The sequence below is a fragment of the Heloderma suspectum genome, chromosome 3 (assembly GCF_057233095.1).
Source record: "Heloderma suspectum isolate Gila_16-S chromosome 3, 16-S_ref, whole genome shotgun sequence".
In the NCBI taxonomy this organism is placed as follows: Eukaryota; Metazoa; Chordata; class Lepidosauria; order Squamata; family Helodermatidae; genus Heloderma; species Heloderma suspectum.
Window position 1 is genome coordinate 20,649,034 of NC_139460.1, and position 22,711 is coordinate 20,671,744.

At 46.9% G+C, this 22,711-nt stretch overlaps 1 protein-coding gene across 1 annotated transcript in view; it reads right to left on the reverse strand.

The window, feature by feature from the left end:
- Window positions 1-18,904, reverse strand: part of SLC36A4 (solute carrier family 36 member 4) — a 162,494-nt gene extending 143,590 nt beyond the window's left edge. The window contains exon 1 of the mRNA XM_084841611.1: window positions 18,812-18,904. Within this exon, the coding sequence (XP_084697737.1) occupies window positions 18,812-18,839 (28 nt within the window). The 5' untranslated portion in view covers window positions 18,840-18,904. The remainder of the gene's footprint in view (window positions 1-18,811) is intronic.
- Window positions 18,905-22,711: the final 3,807 nt, after the last annotated feature.

Genomic DNA, 22,711 nt, shown 5'->3' on the forward strand with positions numbered 1-22,711 from the left:
TTTGGTTTAGGTCAGTCTTCCCCATCCTAGTGCCCTCCAGATTTGTTGGACTGCCCCTCCCAGCATTCCCAGCCAGCCAATGGCCATCCCACCTACCTCTTCAGTGGTGATGATTACCTACAACACCCTAAATTCCTGGTGGTTCTACATGGATCTATGGCCCAATTGGATACCACCAGGAGAACAGCCTTCAGGGTGGTGGCCCCCTTCTTATGCCGTGGTTTCATCAGAACTCGGTTTATCAGAACTCTGAGTTGCTGTTGTTGTTTTTTAAAAAATGGAAATTATTTTAATACAGTTTTTATTCATTTATCCTATCTGCTGTTCACCACTCTGAAATCTTTGGGTGTGGAGCAGTATACAAATATTGTACATAAATAAATCAAAATAAACAGTTTGGGGAGTCAGGAACCTGAAAGAGTGTGCAGCCACATAAGCCTGCCCGAATCCTACGATCATCTTCAGATGATGCAGAGGGGAAGGGGAGGAGAAAAAACATGGCTAATTTTAATATGGTCTATTTATATACTGCTTTGTGGCCCAACAGCCCCCAAAGCAGTGGGCAGCATTTTAATACAACAAAAGATACAGCAGATGTACAATCTGCCCAAACCATATCAGACAGCAAAAATTTAAATAATCGCACACATAAAAAGAAATAAAATCATAATATAGGGCAACAAGAGGAAAAGGAAAGCCTTCCCAAGCTAAAGACTTAAACAGTGCTCTCACCAACCCTATATCTCGCACACGTAGGGGGTAGACACCCGAACAGATAAGGAGAGTAAAAAATAATAATGCTGTCGTCCAATACCTATGGAAGGCACCAAGTTGGCAAAGTCTAATAAGGGATGAATAAGGGATAATAATAATCCCATAATAATAATCCCATAATAAGGGATGAACCAGGCCTCCATCCCTTATTATGTCCCCCGTGCAGCTCACAGGGCTAGCAGCTGGTTCCAGTTTCTATCCAACCCATTCCCCAAGCGATTAGGGTTGACGACAGATTAAATTAATATATTTTATATAGAAGTCACCTCCTTAACACCACACACACAATACTTGAAGGTTATGTGTTACTGCCATCTACGTACCCTTAATTACATACAGATTCAAATAGGGTTAAGAATTTCCTCATCGGTACCTCTGAAGGCCACATACTAATTGGATGGCACTTGGGCGTGATGAGAATCAACGGGTTTCCAGCCTTTCTAAGATGGAAACCTGGTAGCCAGTGCTGCTCCTATGGTTACCAGCCTTTGACTGCAAAAACACTGGGCCACTCAGGTCAAGGGGCGGAGCTAGGGCAGAACCTAGCGGCTTGGGGGCGGAGCCTGATAGAACCTTGAGTTTACCGGCTTTTCAGGCCCCAATCCTGAGACAAGACTTGTACTGGTTGGCTGCTGTAGCTGTACTCCTCTGGAAGACTGGGCCTGCTGTTACATAATGCAAGGAACAAGTTGATGGAAGCTTCCAGAACTCCAGCAGTCCTTTTTTGTGATGAATAGCCCAAGGCGCAATAGCTTAATGGTCGCTGATCACTTGTAGGGATACAACTGACATACAGAATCCTCAACAACTTAGGACCAGGAACATCCTCCACGGCTGGAGAACAGATACATCAGGGCCGGCCCTTCCATTAGGCAAAGTGAGGCAGTCAACTCAGGTGGCAGATGCTAGGAGGCAGCAGCAAGGTGTTGAAGGAGAGAATGGTGTGTTACGTGGTCTGCCCTGTGCCCCCTAAGTTAGCCTGCTGCCTTTGGATGTGGTGGAAGACGCTATTCCATCGCCAGTGTTGAAGCAAGATTCAACTGCCACTCCAGTTGGCTTTTAAACATGAAATGGGGGGGGGGAGCCATCTTGTCCTTTGCTTCAGGCAGCAAAATGTCTTGGGCCAGTCCTCAGGGGCATCCATTCATCCAAAGACTGGCATCAGGCATAAACATGGTCAGGAACAGTAAAGTGGCCATATGTCCTACTTTACAGAGGACAGCCCTCTATTTGAAGGGCTGCCAGAGAACCTGTTTGAAGACATCCTCTATTATTTAAAGGGCTGACCAGTCAACATCTGGTCTAAAGACAAAAAAAAAACCCTAAGAAAGGAGAGCAGCAGGGGCCTTGAAGTTGCCCATCAACGGTTAGCACCCAGACAGCAGACTGAGGAGAAAATTAGCACATGTACATTTTAGGCAAACCTACATCCTCTTTTTTGGTAACGCAACAGTAATTTGGGCAATAATATGTGGTCACCCTGTTGCGGAAACCCACAAGCCAAGCATCTCTCCCAGTTGCTGATGGGAGAAGTGTTGGACAGGAGCAAACAAACAGTATGAGGGAATTCCTCTCTGTTCCCTCCAGTATGGAAATTTCCTCCAAGGTGCCTCTGGGGCAATCTCTTATTTCGCAATGAGGAGGGAGCGGGGGAGAGAGAGAAGTGCAACTCTCTCGGACTCCTTTCAGCCTCAGCAATGCTGAAAGAAGCACATGAGTATTTGTTTAATTATTTGAAGCATTTTTACTGTGCTCATCAACCAAAAGAGGCTTCCAGAGGGGCTTGCAAAGATCGACAATAAGACAGTCCCTGCCCTCATGCTTACAACCTAAAGGGGGGGGGGGTGTTAAAAAGTCACAACACAAAAGGCAAATGGGTTGGGATGAAAAAAAGGCAGACTGGCACACTAGTTTAGTCACAAAGGACTAGCTGGGATGGAAACAGTTGAGAAGAGGAGGAGTCCCAGAAAAAAGCACCCAAGAGCTGTAGAGTGCGACTTGCGCTCATTTGGGCCCCACCAGCACCAAGAAGAAGGTAAGGAGTCACCACTGCATGGAGGGGGGTGGGTTGGGGAGGGGCGTAAGGAAGGAAGCCATGTTTGGTGAGGACCACTGGTGCCATGGACACATGCTTGTCCAAGACCCACAAGAATCTGGAGTCAGACTCTATTCCAGCCTTCCCCAGTCCAGCACCCTCCTGACATGTTGGACAACAACTCCCATTATCCCCAGCCAGCATACACAACCTACTGACACTCTGCGGCTGTTTGGGACTGCAGCAGCTGAAGCTGCTCAGATGCATTGGATTTATTTAGACTGGCTGGGAAAAGCCAGGATAAACAAGTAAGTTTTTAATAAGCGTCGAAAGCACGATAGTCAGTGCCTGACATATCGCAGAGGGGAGGTCATTCCAGAGGGAGGGTGCTACCACAGAGAAGGCCCATTACTGTGTTGCTGCCAGATGTGCCATGGGCAGCAAGGCCTCCCCTGAAGATTGTTGTGGTCTAACAGGTCTACGTGAGGGGCGGGGGGGGGGGGACAATCTTTCAGGTAACCTGGTCCTAAGTTGTTGAAGGTTTTATATGTCAGTTGTATCCCTACAAGTGAACAGAGTTCATTAAGCTATTGCACCTTGGGCTATTCCATCACACAAAAGGACTGCTGGAGTTCTGGAAGCTTCCATCAGGTCAACTTGACTCCCTGAAGCTCAGACAACAGTGCCTAAAGCCAAGCTTCTCTTTGAAATGATACTTATCTAAGGCTGCAGACTACAGACTTAAATACCAAGAGAATTTGTCATGCCCTAATAAGCCCTAATTAACTTAGAGCTGCTTGGTAAGCTTTGTTAGCTCCTTTGATCTGGCAACATAACGCTAGACAAGAAAGGCACATAAAAAATACAGCGGAACAAAGTGCTCTCCTTCCTGCCATAGTCAAGATCCAGAATTCTAAAAGGTATGCTGGATGTGGTTGGAGAAGCTGCACTAGCCTGCAAGTCTGAGAAGCGTCCGAGTGCCTGTCAAGTCCACAGCGAGCAGTGATTTGAGCCAAGTTTAGAGACCAACACTCCATCAACCTCAAGGCTGCACAGACTGTATATATTCAGGCAAGACGAAATACCCCCACATTGCAAAATGAATGACTCAATGGAGCACATACCTCTCATCAGTGGAGGGTGGTGGTTCTGATTTCGGTGGGGCTGTGCCATTCTGGGTTTCAGTCAAAACCAGCCAGAACACTGAAGGATCTATCCAAGGTGCTGAACCCATTTTGGGAATAGGATTCAGCACCTTGGGTATCTCCTTTAGCGTTCTGGCTGGTTCTGACTTAAACCCAGAATGGATGCACAGCCCCACTGAAATCAGAGTCACCAACCTCCACTGCCTCTCGTTCCCCTCTACTCAGCATTGGTTAGGCCTCATCTGGAGTACTGTGTCCAGTACTGGGCACCACACTTTAAGAAGGATGCAGACAAGCTGGAGAGGGTTCAGAGGAGGGCAACAGAGATGATCAGGGGACTGGAAACAAAACCCTATGAAGAGAGACTGAAAGAACTGGGCATGTTTAGCCTTGAGAAGAGAAGACTGAGGGGAGATATGATAGTGCTCTTCAAGGACTTGAAAGGTTGTCACAGAGAGGAAGGCCAGGATCTCTTCTCAATCATCCCAGAGTGCAGGACACAGAATAATGGGCTCAAGTGACAGGAAGCCAGATTCCGGCTGAACATCAGGAAAAACGTCCTGACTGTTAGAGCAATACGACAATGGAGCCAAACACCTAGGGAGGTGGTGGGCTCTCCCACACTGGAGGCATTCAAGACAAGGCTGGACAGCCATCTGTCAGGGATGCTTTGACTTAGATTCCTGCACTGAGCAGGGGGTTGGACTCGATGGTCTTATAGGCCCCTTCCAACCCTACTATTCTATGATTCTATGAATATTTGGTCAAGGTAAATCATTCACCCTCTCTTGGGGCTATGCACAGCGGTCCCCAAATTTTGGCTACGCTTCAGCCCACTGCACACATTATGCATGGATCCACTTCATGACATTACAAAGGAGCAACAAAGCCCTGCTGCTGCTGGTCTCTTAACTGAGGTCATGTAGCTTCCTCAACACCACCCACCCACCCCCGCCACATCCAAGCAATGACCATGGCCATCTGCAGGGTGGGCGGGAGGCCGACACGCAAAACCCAAAGAATGGCAACTATCCATCCACAGACAAAGCTTTTGGTAATCGGGCATTGCCAAAAGCACACACACACAGCCCCAGCAAAGAGATAAGATAGAAATATTGACTTCCCTGTTCTCTCAGGCTTTTAAAGTCTTTTAAAGTATTTCTAAGTCTTTGTGTATTTTTGCATTTTATTATTTTAATCCTTGCAATGTGGTTTTACCACTTCTATCTGGGATTGTGTTTTATGCTGTGTCAGCATGTTTATTATTTTTATTTTGTTTTAACATTTTATGATCTTTTAAAGTTGTACAACACCTAGAAAAACTGATTTTATGAGGCGTTTAATAAGTGTAAATAAATACATGGACAAAATTTACTCAAGAAAAGAGACTAGGAAACAGGGAGTCAGAGGGTATGCATCCTAGCACAAAACACATTCTGCTCCTGGAGCCATTTTGAGGAGCCCCTACACTGCTGGAAGCTTTGTTACCCCTTGGCCAGAGTATGCTAGAGGCTTTCCATGCTGATCACCAAAATTAAGGTTCTGGTCACCTTTGGTAACCATATTTGGCAGCTATATTTGTGACCATCAGCCACGCAGCTAAAATTTTGTTATCCGCTTACTGTCTACTTATTTACACAACTAACAAATTAAGTAAGAGGTAGTGCAGCGTAGCAGATAGAGCAGTTGATTCAGAACAGCAGGAGCCTGGTTCAAATCCCCTCTAAGCTACAAAGTTCACTGGGTGACCTTGAACCCAGGGATGTCACTACGGGAGGGCAATCCCCATCATGGATATTCCAGAACTTGTGGAGATAATAGCATGCAGACAGTATCACTCCTTCTATTTCCAAAGTTCCAACATGTGTGCCATTGCTTATATAGCCAAAACACCATCATCTATGCACAAAAGAATGGTATTAGCAGGTTTGGAGAAACTCAAGCTTTGCAAAAGTACAATCTTTAGAGGGAAAAAACTTAAGCAGGAGAGAGGGAATGGAATGGAGTTGCTGTGACCCTGAACAGACACTTTCCACAGCACAACATTTTGTTGCAGGTCCTACTCTTCTACCCTATTGCTCGCTAAACAGTAACACAGTTATATCAATAACGTATTCAGCTACCTATATTTATGTTCTGCACCCCCGTACAATACAATTTCTGACTGTGTGCCATATTGACACTATACTGAGTCAGACTAACTGACCCCACAGAGTTATCAGTGTGGTGTAGTAGCGAGAGTGTTGGACTGGGAGGCAGGAGATCCAGGTTCTAGTCTCCACTCAGCCATGGAGGCTCACTGGGTGACTTTGGGCCAGTCACAGACTCTCAGCACAACCTACCTCACAGAGTTGTTGTTATGAGGATAAAATGGAGAGGAGAAGGCTTGTGTATGCCACCTTGGGCTCCTTAGGAGGAAAAAAGGCAGGATATAAATGTAATAAATAAATAAATAAATCATGAGGGAAGGGATGCCTCCAGCTCTGTGAAGGAAGGACACGATCTGTGAGATTTGACAGACCATGGCATTTCAGAACTCACTGGGATCACCACAAGAGACCCCACCAAAGCTACCAAGAGAACTGGTGTTTCTGTTGTTGTGATCAGGCCTACACCTGTAAATCCGAAAGCGGACAGCACAATGCACCGAGGGCATTTCTGCTCCAAGAACTTTGAGAGAAGCAAGGCCAAGCAACATTGATCCAGTACATCTGTGATGTCTTCAACAATTGCTGGTTCTCTTTCAGCAAACAACTCCCACACAGCAATAATTCAAACCTATTCCCGTTTCAGTCACGACTCCTGCCATCTCTTGGCCCACAGATTGGAGACAGCTTTGCACCTCCTGTCTGACTCGGCATCCAGCACACAAGAAACGTCAGCCTCTAAACCTGGTTTTTATCCATTTGGCATCATAAAGCCACAACAAGCTCTTGGTTTCAATTTGTCTCTGGGTCGGGTTTTCTCTGCTGCAGGCACCAAATCCTCTCATCTTATTTGCTCAGAACAGTTATTTTCAAACAGTGTTGTTCCTAGGAAGCCTTAGGTTCCTTGGAAGCTTATCCTTGGATGAGATCAATAAAAGGCAGGTGAAGTGTCCCCAACTAACACCTTTTCCAAAACCCTCCTGGAGTTTCAGGCGGCAGAGAAGGCTTGGCATGCTCCAGGAAGCAATCAGTAAATGTGGGACGATGGCAGAGCTTATGTACAAACATAAGAATATTCGTGTTAGATCAGACAAAGGGTCCATCTAGTCCAGCATTCTGCTCACACAGTGGCCAACCAGCTGCCCACAGAAAACCCACAAGCAAGACATGAGTGCAACAGCCTATGTTCTCCAGCAACTGGTATACACAGGCATACTGGAGGTGGCATATAGCCGTCAGGACAGGTAGCCACTGATAGCCCTATCTGCCATGAATCTGTCCAATCCTCTTTGAAAGCCATCCAAATTGGTGGCCATCACTACATCTTGTGGAAGTGAATTCCATAGTTTAACTATGCACTGTGTGAAGAAGTACTTCCTTTTATCTGTCCCGAATCTCCCACTAATCAGCTTCATGGGATGACCCTAGGTTCTAATATTACAAGAGAGGGAGAAAAATGTCTGCCTATCCACTTTCTATTGTCCTCTGCCAGCATGGCCAACCATATTGGAGAGTGTCAGGTTGAGGAAGATTGTTAACAACATAAGAAGAGCTGTGTTGGATCAGACCAAGTTTCCATCTAGGCCAGCATTCTGTTCACACAGTGGCCAACCAACTGCCTACCAGAAACCCACAAGCAGGACATGAGTGCAACAGCACCCTCCCGCCCATGTTCCCCAGCAACTGGTGTACATAGGCTCACTGCCTCTGGTACTGGAGGCATCATACAGCCATCAGGACTAGTAGCCATCAATAGCCTTATCCTCCATGAATTTGTCCAATCCCAGTTTAAACTCATCTAAATTAGAGGCCATCCCTTAACAGGCCACTCTACATAAAACCAAGAACACAACTTAGAGCATACCCCAGTATATTTTGCAAGACTGCCTGCAGTGACTGAGGACACTAATCCACTGGGGGAAAAATGCCTAGGGAGAGGAAGTTTGAAAAACAGTGGCTTAGAACTAGCGGGGGGGGGGGGGGCGCAAGGTAAATCACGCTCTCAACAGGGCACCTGGTTCTGCTGGGAAACAGAACAAGCTGGATGCCTCTTCTCACCCACCCTGGTTCCCAGCATTTTCCCCGATTGTGCTAGGAAACAGGGTGTGCAAGGATTCGTCCCCATATGCCCTCTCCACTAGCACAACTGCAGTGGCAGGGCAGGGGGAGAATTGGGCGGCATCTGGGATACAGGGCACCATCAGCAGGCCACATGTGGGCCACAGGTTACCCACCCTGAACTCACATTTTAAATCTTAGAATAGTTTTATCATCACGCCTTTTCTCCTTCCATTTGTATCAATTTGGACAGGGTTTGGAGGGGAAGAAAGGGGCTGGTGTGTGATAGATGGTTGAATCCAATTGTGCCCTTCCATTCACAGAAGGGCTTTTAATCCAGTGGATTACTAATGGAAGAGGAGGGCAGGCGATTTTCACCGATACCCCCACTCCTACCCGCACCCCCTGACAATCTGCTCCAGAGGGTTGACAACGATCCACAACCACATGGAAAGTTGTGGAGCGGGCTGCTCTTCTGTTGATGGAGTCCTCCACTAGCTCAAGGCCTCTTCCATGAACAGAAGAATTATTTCCATTCACAGAAGTGAACCACGGGATTTATTTATTTATTCGTGTCAGAAGCATCACAATTAAAAAACATACTATAACACATAACATTTAAAATATAAAATGTAGAAGTTAAAATATACAGAAATTAGACAAATCGTGCCCCAAAACTAGAAACATTAATTGCGTTCTGTTGCGCTGTCATAAGGTCCTCATGTGTACATTGGTCAGGGCACAAAGGGCAAGTATACATATGTGTTGTTGTCTGCAAGTCGCCACAGTCGCATAGGACAGAGATCACCGGATAGCCCCATTTATTCAGAGTGTCTCTAGATCTTGTTCCACCCGTGCGCAGTCTATTCAATGATTTCCAAACTTCCCAGCTTTCATCGAAATCAGCTGCCAGCTCCTCGGCTGGTTCCCTCCAGTGCTGATTCTTTGTAGCTTTCCACAAGTCCATTCTACTTTTGAATTCATCAACGTCTTCCGCTGGATAAAATCCATCATATATATTACAAAGGAAGAGAGAGAGAGAGAGAGACGCACATGACAAGTTTGCATACTGGTGCAATACTTTAGAAACCCAACCAAGCAGTCCCTGGCTAGAAAGCTGGTAATGGCATCTCTCCCAGCAGACGTTTCTCAGCAACGGTAGCGGTCACAATCCAATAGGAAAAGCAAGGCAGAGAAAGGCTGGCCAAGGTGATAGCTGCGGCATTTGGTCAATACTGATCTGCAAGCCTTCCTGGGAATATTTGAGTACCTGTGAAGATGCCTTATCCAGAGTCAGGCCATTGACAAGCACCATCTATGCTGGTAGTATCTTTCTGAGTAGAGAAATTTCCTAGCCCTTCTATGGCCCCTAAACAGGGAACATAGCTTAACAGTGAAGCACATGTTTTGTATGCAGAAAGTCCCAGGTTCAAATCCTAGCATCTCTAGTTCTCTCTCTCTCTCTCTCTCTCTCTCTCTCTCTCTTACACACACACACACACACACCATGATCTCAGGTGGCAGGGTTAGGGAAGTGTTCTGCCCAGGATTCTGGAAAGCCACCACCATTCAGAGGAGATAGTACTTGTTAGATGGCCCAGTGGTGCAACTCAGAAGGCAGCTTTGCTCATTCATAAACCGACACACACATATCACTCCCCATCACTGAACTAATTATTTTGCCACACTACTTTGTATGTAACAGAAATATGCTTCTAATCACTTTGGTTAGTCGTGAACCTTTCCTCCTGTAGAGCTGGAAACTAAACTTAACTTTCTCATTCGTCCAAATATCTATCACCTATGAGATGTGGGAACATTTTCCCCAGGTGTACTTTATTTCCAATTTATAAAGGTGTACTTTATTTTTATTTATACTCCTTCTGCAGAGAGAGGCTGGGTGAGGGGATCAAGGCAGTGGTGAACACCTCCCTTGAGGAGGGAGTGATGCCATCAGCCCTCAAGGAGGCAGTGATAAGACCGCTCTTAAAGAAGCCCTCCTTGGATCCCCAAGTTCTGAACAACTTTCGCCCAGTCTCGAATCTGCCTTCTTTGGGCAAGGTGATTGAGCGGGTGGTGGTGATGCAGTTGAAGGCACACTTGGAAGAAGCCGATTATCTAGACCCATTTCAGTTGGGCTTCAGGCCTGGGCATGGGACAGAAATGGCCTTTGTCGCCTTGGTGGATGATATGAGGAGGGCTCTGGATAGGGGTGACTGCTCCTTCCTTGTTCTCCTCGAACTCTCAGCGGCTTTTGATACCGTTGACCACAGTATCCTCCTGGACCGCCTGGAGAGGTTGGGCATTGGAGACACCATATTACGGTGGTTCCGGTCCTTCCTCTCCGGCAGATACCAGAGGGTAGCACTGGGAGAGGAGGTTTCGGACCCGTGGCCGCTCACTTGTGGGGTGCCACAGGGTTCCATCCTCTCCCCGATGCTATTTAACATCTATGTGAAGCCGCTGGGGGCTATCATCAGGAGGTTTGGGGTGCGGTGCCATCAGTATGCGGATGACACACAGCTCTGCCACTCGTTCAAATCTTCACCAAGGTTAGCCGTAGAATCCCTGTCCAAATGTCTGGAGACAGTGAGTGGCTGGATGGGGAGGAACAAGCTGAAGCTGACCCCTGACAAGACCAAGGTACTTTTGGTGGGAGACAAGAGGAGGTTGGAGGATGCTGACCTGGTGTTGAATGGGGTACGGTTACCCTTGAAAGACCAGGTCCGCAGCTTGGGGGTCATTTTAGACTCCCAGCTGTCCATGGAGGCTCAGGTGTCAGCTGTTCCAACTCCATCTGATACGGTGGCTGTGCCCTTACCTTCCCAACCACCTGCTCCCATTGGTAGTACATGCTCTGGTCTCCTCTTGTTTAGACTACTGTAATGCGCTCTACGTGGGGTTACCCTTGAAGATGGTTCAGAAGCTGCAGCTGGTACAGAACGCGGCAGTTCGCCTGATTAAAGGCAGCTGCTGGCGAGATCACATCACTCCAGTGCTGAAGGAGCTGCACTGGCTAACAGTTGTTTTCCAGGCCAAATTCAAGGTGTTGGTTTTGACCTTTAAAACCCTACACTGTTCCGGCCCAGCCTATCTCAAGGAGCACTTCCAGCAATACCAGATAGGCCACTCAACAAGATCAGCCTCGGATGGCCTTCTCTCTGTCCCATCAGCTAAGACAGCTAGGCTGGTGAGGACAAGGGAGAGGGCCTTCTCAGTGGTGTCCCCCACTCTGTGGAACTCCCTCCCTAGGGAACTCCGCCATGCCCCCTCTTTAATGAGCTTCCGCCATGCATTAAAAACATGGTTGTTCAGGCAGGCATTTGGGGTGGGCTAGGGTAATTTTAGAAATGTGATGTTTTTAATGTTGAATTTTATTGTATAAACTGTTTTTATTGTTGTGCATCGCCCAGAGTGGCTGGGTGACCGGCCAGATGGGCGATTAATAAATTTAAATAAATAAATAAATAAATAAATTTCAGTCATCTGCCCTAACAAGGTATTCTCATCTCTTTGATAGGCAATAAGTTCTCCCCCCAGCAAACAGATTTGTTTCCCTAGTAAATTGTCAGAGTCTTTCCACTTTGCAAAAGTGCAAGAAAGAGTCACTCAATTGTTCTGTGAAAGAAAGAAAGAAGCATTTCTCCATGCAAAATCAATAGAAATTATATCTCTACAATTTCATCCCAAATTACAGTTGCCAAACTGAACTGATTCACTTTACCCATTATACAAGTAAATTTTAACCATAATGAAAAACTTAGTACATTTCAGAAGAAATGATTCAGGCACTGAATTTGATTTTGGCTGTAGGAGTAAGGGAAGCAGTTAGATCTCAATTGGAAACAGATTTGAGGAGAAGGGTGAGTGTCTCTGGGAAGAGAGGTGAGACCAAGGCAAGATGTCTGCATCATGTAGCTTCACCTGTTGGATTTCAATCAGTGGGCTCAATCAGTGGTGCTGTTTTGTTTTTCTTTTGTGCTGTTCCTTATTTCCTAGGGATGCACCACATTTCTACACTAACAAATATTTCTATCCACTTCCCCTCCCCCTTTTTTTGGGGGGGTTGTACATTGTTCAGCAGCTGTTCACTGCTGCTTCTTTGCCCAATCCACAGCTATAGCACCTTTCAACATTTTCAGAGGGATCACATCAGCATTGTGATGTAACCAATCGTATTCGGCATTAGCATAAAGCCAAGTCAGAGTAAAGGCAAGAAGCACTCTCCTAACTCTGAATGGGCTTGCTGATGATGTCAAATAGCTAAACAAACATGGCTGCCTTAACTAGGCCACATCAGACCAAAACCAAGACTTCTGCCCTCATTTTGAAAGGGCCACATTTTGGGGCCTTTCACGGGAGGTGCAATTTGCAGGGTGGGGGTTTCACAAAACACGCCACAAAACTCAGCTCTATGGTTCTCCTCTTCAATACAAACTGATAGAAAATAAATGGGGGGGAGCCATGCATGGGGAAGAGCAGACTGTAAAATGGCTGCTGCTAAACACTTTTATCAGCAGTTGGTGGCTGAACAGGAAAGTGAAGAAAGGTGGTTAGAAATGGGCCCATCAAAAAAGAGAGAAGCCAAACAGAATCTCCAGTTTGGGGGGGGGGGGGGAGTCCAAGGAGGCTGCACTATAAGGGACCAGATCCCACCCTAAAAGGAAAGGTTGCCAACACTTGACTACATATATTAATTACCAAGTGCCCCAACTGGTTCAACAAGTAAACCAGACTCACTTGCTAAACCAGTTAATTGCTCATGGACGGTTGCCATAACTTTGCTTACAGAGAAGGACAACAGGTTTAAAATTATGTGCCTGGAGGAAATTGGACAATGCTATTGCAAACAGATTTTGAACAGATTTATCTGTCACTGCAGAGACCAGCAATAACTGTTTATTTGATGAAATATGCATCAAAACATCCAGTTTTAAAACACAATTGAAGCCAGTGAAGATCTTTATTATTGGGAATTAAGGACAACTCCAAGCCATCGTGATATAAGTGTGAAGGCAGTGTGTTGTAGTGGCTAGAGTGTAGGGCTAGGAGAGGCAAGACCCAGATTCAAACCCGCACTCATGCCACACACTCTGCCACTGGGTGAGCTTGGATCACTCTCCCTGAGCGTAACCTCACTCAGAGGGTTGTTGTGAGGTAAAAATAGGTAGAACCATGTATGCCATCCTTGGAGGAAGGGTGGGATCAAAACGTAATAAAGAAGAAACAGATGAAGATCCCTAGTTTATTTAACAAATGTAGAAGCCTACTGTTTACATAGGCCATTAAACCAGAACACCTTCGGAAGGATCTTGGCAGGACCTCAAGTACAAGTTCCTGTTGGCTTGGTTTATAATCTCTCCATGGCCCAACACACAGGATTACATGAGGGAGGGAAGTTTCTTCAGATATATCAGTTTTACAATTAAGCATTCGTGTCTACATTTAGAACCCAAAGCACATGATAGTGTTTGGGTTGGTCAGACAACGGAGAGCTCTATGCCTACACAACAGCAGCTCGCTGTCTTCCATTCATTCGCTATCTTGCATTCAGTTTGTGTACATAAAGAAATCAATCCTGTTCAAGCCAAGGCATTCAAATTACTTAGGAAACGTGAGGGAACAAGGCTTGAAGTCAGGGGTTTCCAACCTTTTGGAACTGGTGGGCGCATTTGGAATTTTGATCAAAGATCATGGGTATCATCACAAAATGGCAGACATGGTGGGCACAGCCCATCACAAAACACCCATTCCTCTGAAAGCGAAACTCGTGAGGCTGAAAGACCAGCAACTTGTTCAAGAACCTGAATACATGGCAGAACTTGGATCTGAGCCCCAAAACACAAATTCACTCCTTTGAACCCAGTTCATTCTCTCTCTCTCTCTCTCTCTCTCTCTCTCTCTCTCATTTAGGATCACACCACACACAAACACACCCCAAACACTCTCTTCCTTCCCTCTCACGTCATACTCCCAGCCCACAAGATCCAGGCACTAATTCTTTCTCTTTCAGGATCACCACTGTAAACTCACACACCCAACACAGACACCCCCTGCTTTCTCCACCCTGCTAAGTTGTCTCACAGGCTAGTGGAGGCTGGTGGCTCTGATTTCGGTGGGGCTGTGAACCCATCCTGGGTTTCAGTCAGAACCAGCCAGAACTCTAAAGGACCCGATCCCCAAACCTATTTTGGAGATAGAGTTCAACACCTTAGATAGCTCCTTTAGAGTTCTGGCTGGTTCTGACTGAAACCCAGAATGGATTTGCAGCCCCACCGAAATTGGGGACACCAGCCTCCACTGCCACAGGCCTCCCCTCCCGTTCCTCTCCACATCCCAGCCCTATTCTTTCTGCTTCCTCCCCTATGTTGGGTGCACCCCAGCAATTCCCATCCCAGACCCCCAGTCTCCCCATTTGCTCTGACCCCATCAGGTCACCCCGCAGCCCTCCCCCAGTTTCTCTACTGCCATCCCCAAGCCTCCACCTTACCAGGCAGCAACAATGGGGTCTGTCCTTTTCTTCCTGGGAGCGGGGGGTGGTGGTGGCTGGGAGTACTTCAAAATGAAGCTCTGGTCACCAGCCACCTTACGTCTTTACTTCCTGAGAACACCTCTGGGTCCATGTGGGACCCAGAGACATTCTGAGGGAGAAAGATGGCAGGCAGCTGGAGGCTAGAGCTTCACCTTGAAGTGCTCCCAGCCACCTGATCTTTTAAAATTAAAAGTATTTCTATAACACCAGAGGTGTTAACAAACTGCCCTTTGCAGGGGGGAGGTGGCTGTGGCACCATGTTGCCTACCCCCACCCTATGCGATACTTAGTCACATGGCCTAGGTAAATAATATTAAGACTGTCACAAATGTCGAAGTTCTGAAAAGCTGCTGGATGAACAAGAGTCAAATACACCAGTTTGAGAAATAGGACGTATGTGCAATGGTTGCATTAAGTAACAGACGTTTTAGTTTTGGAAACTGATCAGTACCAGTTATGCTTAGCAAATTTAATCCAGCTGGTGCCACCAGATATCATTCTCAGTGGCCACATTCAGATATCACTTTAAGCCAAGAATCGTGACTAAATAAACCATAATGTGAATGAGCAGATGATGCAAACAACCTGTTTGCTCCTCCCCTTGTGCAAGCAGAGAAACAAACTAGGAAGGGATAGTTTCATATTATGTCCAAACCCAGGATTATAGTTAAGTGCACACAAACAAGCCAGGATTCATAAGCCAACAACAAACCCTGCTTTAAAGCTGGTTTATGATCCTGGTTTGTTTGGGAGCAACTAACCATAATCCCAAATTCAGACAGAACAAAAAGCTATCTGTTCCTGATTTGTTTACCTGCTTGAGTGAAAGAAGGGGCAAAGATGTCACAAACTGCTCATTCATATCATGATGCATTAAGCCAAGAGTCCTTACCTAAAGTGATGTCCAAATGATATTTACCACCTTTCTGCCAACTTTCTGCCAATGCACTCAAGGCAGATTGCAGTTTACGATAATGGCATACAATCTAAGAGACATGAAACAAAAGGAAAAATGAATGGAGGGCAAAGAAGGCAGGGGAGGAAATGCATTGTTATATATAATTACTCTCACTTCCATCTCAGGCACAGAGATGACGCAGGCTGTCTGAACAGCAAGTCAGCCATGCTGGCTGGAGAATGTAGGTGTTGTAGCACTTTTTCTGTCTAAACGTGCATTCGACTGTGCCCTTAATCAGGTGGGCAACTTGTGGCCCTCCAGATCTTTTGGCTTACAATTCCCATCAGCCCTCACCATTGATTATGCCGGCTAAGGCTGACAGGAATCATAGGCCAAAACATCTGGAGGGCCACATATGGTGCCCACCACTGCAGTAAATGTTAGCTGAAGTGCGAGGATGCCTACTACAATCAGCAAATGGATTTATGGCCTGGGACCTGGTCATCTGAAGGACTGCTTTCTCACTACAAACCTGCCCTTCACCAGGATCCTCTGATTTATAACTGTGATTTATTGTATTTTACTTCTGTTGATAGTCTTTGCTGTCCAGTTTGTGCTGTGTCTGATTCATATTATTTTAATTAATGCTGCAAACCATCTTAGTTTGAGGCGGAAAGGCAGGATGCAAACAATTTCAATGTTAATAAGCCCCCAAACTCTGAGGCTTCCAATCATACAATGCAGGGCAGAAGGAGTGGCGGAGGCAATCTTCGCCTCCCCATCCTCCCACCCTACATTTTTCACTAGAGGGGCTTTTTTGCCCATCTAGCAAAGGTGTTTTGGAGGCAGAGGGAAGGAGGCTGGCAGAGGCTCAGGACAGCTGGTATCCTGGCCTCTCCAGTCTCCTCTCCTCCCTGCCCACCAAAACGCCCCCTTTTCCCCTCTCCAAGGTTGAGTTTCCGACTTTGGCGGCCAGCCAGTGCAGTTCTTTCCCCGCCAGTGCAAGAGGGAGGGAGGGCAGATCTCCGACTTCCCTGAGGTTGGAGAGGGGACTCCGAACAATTCTATGGCCCTTCAGGTGCTGTCTAGGGGCCATAGGATTGTTCCCTTGAACAAATTAAAGTTGCAACCCTGGACACACTTACGGTCCCAGGTAATCATGCACGCACTGGGTAATGCTTCACGTAAATAAATCAGAGGCAATTGGGCTTATTCTTCAAGTTAAACCTTATTCCCTCAGCTGCTCATGTGGCCAAGTTCAGGTAATTTAACATTTGCTACGTTCCTTATAGCCATCGTCAATCAAGTGTAGAATTCCACTACCACCCCCCTCCACCCACTACTGAATGACAAGGCCCAAGGAAGCCCAACCTTAGCAGTATCGCTGAGCTATAAATATTTGCTTGCAAGTTAACCCCACATATTTTACTTCCACTTTAAACGTGCATAGGGCAGCAGCCACAGAACTTGTCGTGTGACCCACCCTCTGACTCAACCCACTGGAAAGTTACAGAATTCCAGAAAAACCTGGGTTAGTTAAGATAAGACTGAAGCCACCCCGTGTGAAGGGCTGGGGTAGAGTTAGTGTGGTGCCTGTACGTGTGAACACGCTTGCATGTTCCACACGAGTCACATTGCACGCAAGGTATGGCTTGCCCCATGTCCAAAGTGATTCTGAGAGTTTACAACAGGTAAATGGTAATATCCACACAAAACTGCCCCACGACATCAAAATATAAGATGTGCAGGCATCCCTTTAGGGCGGCCTAACTTCTTGGCCTCAAGTCACCACTTCCTCTACTGCTTGGTCTGAATCCATCCACCTACTGGACTGTCAAATGTCCCTTTTTAACAGCTACCACCCGGACCACCCCCATCCAATCATTGCTCTGTCTAAGAAGTGGGGGGAATCACAAACCTCAGCCACCAATATTAAAAACTAAGCCACGTGTACACACAGAAACAACCCATTTTTTTAAGCAATCTATTTTTTATCCACCTTGTGACATTGTTTGTCTTAACTCCTTTGCCTTACTCGATCCAAGACCACTACCACCACCTAAGAATAAAGTAATAATCCTATGTAACCTGTGTCTTTGCACATATGACTTTAGTCAGAGAAACTGAAAGCCCAGAACTTCCAAGAAGCAATTGCTGGTAGTTAGGTTGGCGGCAGTATTGCAACCAAAACTCTCCCCATGACCTGAGTTCGATCCCAGTGGAAGCCGGGTCTCGGGTAGCCGGCTCAGGTCGACTCAGACCTCCATCCTTCCGAGGTCGGTAAAATGAGTACCCAGCTTGCTGGGGGGAAGGTAGTCACGACTGGGGAAGGCAATGGCAAACCACCCCGCTATAGTCTGCCATGAAAATGCCAGCGCAAGCGGCGTCCCTCTAGGGAGTCAGTAATGACCCGGTGCTTGCACAGGAGGAACCTTTCCTTTCCTAGGTTGGACAAAGCCATCTTCACAAGATGAAAACCTGAAATGAGTGCTCATGTTTTGATTGGTAGGTGATTTCATTTTTATGAGACTATCAGTGTAGGTTTAGTGTGTTTATCATGAGATTTAATTGTAACTAGGTTATTTTTTTTTAAGTGAAAGAGAAATTTGGTGTTTGTTTGTTTTTTTAACAAAAAACAAAACATCCGATTAAGTTTTCTAAAAATCCATTTTTGGGGAAATCATCCGTTTGAATCCACCCTGATCTATCTATCACCCGTCTGTCTTTCTATCCATAGTCTCCTTCCCCCGCTCCCCCCCCCTTTTTCTTTTTTTGCAAGCGATCAGTGCGTGGCTGGCTCCTTTTTGCAGCGATCTACAACAGCCTCCGAGCAAAGCCGGCTTTGCAAACGCAGAGGCGTCTCGACGCGCCCGCCTGGATCCCGCTACGCCTGCTGCCGGCCGAGACCGCGGGACGCGGCAGCACCAGCGGCTTCTGCTTGAGCAAGACCTGCGGGGAAGGGTCTGGGATCCCGATGCAAGCCTGTCCCCGTCCCCCCTCCCTGGGAGATGGTTTTTCCGACTCCGCGGATAAGGTAAACTCAATGGGACAAACCATGACCAGCTGGGGGGGGGAGAGAAGAGGGGAGATCCACATCCAAGCTCCCCCCCCTTAACACTACTCCATTACCCAACAGATCCACTTCCCCCACCCCATTTTTAAAGCCCGTGTCCATTCCAGGCATCCCTCCCGCCCTGCACATCCTTTCCCAAAGAACGGTACCTAATTCTTCTCTCGCCGCCGTCTCCATCTCTCTCTCTCTCTCACTCGATCTCTATGGTTCCCTCCGCTCCCCCTTCCGCCAATGTGGAGCCCGAGCACCTCAAGGAGCAACTGCGCGTGCGCGCTCAGTGGCTGCCCGCTTCTTCTCCCTTTGTAATGCTTCCCCGCCTCGGGTACCATAGACAAGCCACCAGGGTGCTAGACGGGACACAGGAGGTGGCCATCTCTATGTGGGGATCCGCCGAGCGGCCTTCGCTCTGGGGGGGTGAACTCTATCGTGTCCCGGAGGGGGAGGGAATTCCACAGTGAGCCTCTGAAGCAGTGGAGGCGGGTGACTCCGGTTTCAGTGGGGCTGTGCGTCCGCTCTGGGTTTCAGCCAGAACTCTAAGAGCGCTGTCCTGTGTGCTGACCCAATCCCCAGAATGGGTTCAGCACTTTGGATAGCGCCTTTAGAGTTCTGACCGAAACCCAGAGCGGATGCACAGCCCCACTGAAATATGTGCTGGCCCAATCCCCAGAATTTTTTACAAATATGGTTTTAGGATTTTATGTCTTGACTGTAAGCTGCTCTAAGAGCTGATGTATGAACCATCCTGTGTGCTGACCCAATCCCCAGAATGGGTTCAGCACTTTGGATAGCGCCTTTAGAGTTCTGACCGAAACCCAGAGCGGATGCACAGCCCCACGGAAATATGTGCTGACCCAATCCCCAGAATTTTTTACAAATATGGTTTTAGGATTTTATGTCTTGACTGTAAGCTGCTCTAAGAGCTGATGTATGAACCATCCTGTGTGCTGACTCAATCCCCAGAATGGGTTCAGCACTTTGGATAGCGCCATTAGAGTTCTGACCGAAACCCAGAGCGGATGCACAGCCCCACTGAAATCGAAGCCGTGTGGTGGCCCAATCCCCAGAATGGGTTCAGCACCTTGGATAGCGCCTTTAGAGCTCTGACCGAAACCCAGAGCGGATGCACAGCCCCACTGAAATCGAAGCCGTGTGGTGGCCCAATCCCCAGAATGGGTTCAGCACTTTGGATAGCGCCATTAGAGTTCTGACCGAAACCCAGAGCGGATGCACAGCCCCACTGAAACCAGAGCCACCCACCTCCACTGCTCTGAAGTAAACTCTCCAGGGGTTGAGATTGTTGCACATGAGACCCCCCTTTTCTCTCGAACAAAGCTCGTAAATCTCAAGAATTCTTTCTTCACCATTGTCTGTTCTCTTACATTCATTTTATAAGCAAAAAAGGGTGCAATCCTATGTATGTTTAGACAGAAAAAAAGTCCTTCAACTCCCAGCATTCCCCAGCCACCATGGGGAATTATATATTTCGGATTGTGCCCTAAATATATAATCTCTGACATTCTCTGCCTGCATTCCTTTGTGACAACTAAACTTAGCAACAAAAGTACATTCAAGGCTCAATCCTACGCGTGTTTAGACAGAAAAAAGTCCTACAACTTCCAGGCTGGCTGGGGAATGCTAGGAGTTGTAGGACTGTTTTTGATCTAAACATGCATAGGATTGCACCTTCAGAGACAATAGTTTCTAATATTTATTGGCCACTCTTCAGCCATGGTTCCTCCATCAGAGCAGCTTACAGTCAAGACATAAAACCCTAAAATCTAGATTTGTAAAATCTAACAGCCAGCAGCCAGTTGAACCATGTCATAAATATCTAGCCAAGCAGTAAACAAGCCAGCACATTCTTAGTCACCAAAAATGCCTTTTGATTTTTAAGGCTGGGGTTTTTTTCAATAAAAAGTCTTCATTTGGCAGCAGCAGAAGAGTAAGCAGTAGGCAGGTGAACCTGTCTTGGTAGAGATATGAAGGGGCCGGGGGAGTCGGGAACTGTTTTTTCCGATTTTCAAAAACTCCCCACTTAAAAAACAAACCAAGATAAACTGGTGTTCCCCCCCCCCTCCCAATTTTTTCCCAGCCTTCAGACCTCTGGACTTGGTACGGAAATAGGGTGCCACCATTCAGAGGGCGCCTAGCACTAGCACTACCAATCAAAATGGATTCTGTAGCTATTCTGTCTTTTCCTCCTTAATGGATTGGGGGGGGGGGGTGAAGCTGTGGGAAAACATAGGAGAGTTACCAGTCGATGATGTCTGGACCCCTGTAAATCTCCATGAATGAGGCAGGACGGTTGCATGGTAAAAGCTCATCTGGAAGCACCCATACAGTGGGCTGACATTTCTCTGTTCAGCACCCTAGCTAATCTCCATTCCATATTTCATGCAACTGAAAATAGAGCTTCACTCCCAGATGGAAGAGAACAGAGAGAAACTGTTGTGCCTTTTTTAAAAGATATTTGCATCCCACCTTCAAGTTAGCACCCAACAAAAATAGGATACAATAATATCACCCCCCAAATCCAATATAAAACAGAAACATACATAGCTGAAAGCAACTTAGGGCACAATCCTATGCATGTTCAGACAGAAAAAGTCCTACAATTCCCAGCATGCCCCCAACCCAGTATGCCCCAACTGGGACATGCTGGGAGTTGTAGGACTTTTTTCTGTCTAAACGTGCATAGGATTGCACCCTTAGGCTGCAGTCCTATACCCACTTCCCTGGGTGTAAGTCCCATTGAATTCAGTGGGATTTACTTTTGAGAAGACACATATAGGATTGCTCTGTAAACTCAGACAGGAAGCTGTGGATAACAAGTTATCAGTCCAATACTTGGGAGATTAAAATAGTTTTGACTAGATACTAAAGTTGGCTCCAAGTGAACCACTCCAGGGAGGGTTTTCCCTAAACCATGTGCACCGTGGAAGCAGCCCTATTCCCAGTTGCCACCCACATCACCTCTGAACGTCAGGGGCACACAGAACATTGCCTCAAAAGACTATTGTAGGAAGGTGCAGGCAGGTTCACATGGGAGAAGGCAGTCCTTCAGGTACCATCCTTAAAGCTGTATAATTAAAACCATCACTTTGAATTGTGCCCATGAACAAGCTGGAAACCAGTCAATGATTTTAATATAACTGGAAGACCCTCAGGTTAGTAGATCTAATCTAATGATTTGGCCTCGGTGTTCTAAACCAGTTGACAATTCCAAGGAGTCTAAAGCAGCGCCGCAGATAAATGCATTGCAGTCTGCCCACAAATCACTTAAAGTCGCAAACATACGCATGTTTAGACGGACAGAAGTCTTACAATTCCCAGCATGCCCCAGCCTACATAAGCTGAATCTGCACACTTGTGAAGGACTGGGGGGAAATACTGCTACTACTACTAACAACAACAACAACAACACAACTCCATTTGCATACTCCTGAAGCCGCCCCCCATTTTTTTTAAGGTGGCAAACATAGGAACATCAGAAGCTGCCTTATACGGAGTCAGACCATTGGCCCATCTAGCCCAGTACCGTCAACACCAACTGGCAGAAGCTCTCCAGGGTTTCAGGCGGGAGTCTTTCCTTGCCCTACCTGGAGAAGCCGGGGATCGAACCTGCGACCTTCTGCATGCCAAGCATGTGCTCCATCACAGTGAGCTATGGCCCCTCCCAATGAATACTGGCCCTTCCAAAGTGCTGTTTGGGCACCAGTGTAGGGGTAGTTGCTGGTGGGGGAGGCCGGAAGCAGCACTGGCAAGACCACAAAGAGTGGCATGGGCCTTTTTTCCACTTGTACCAAACAGCTCTGTACCACTTGGGACAAGCTACAGTGCCAGGTTCGGACATCTCGACAAGCTACCCAAGAACAAGCTATCCACAACGACCCTGTTACAAGCCATGGGTTCTCAAGGTGACTTGTTGGCAAAAAACAACCCACTCTGAATCACCCACACTGTGTTTGGCTGTCACAGTAAGCCACGCTGCCACTAACGTGGCTCACAACCCATCATGGCCTGTCATGAAGTGTGAACCCAGTCACTGA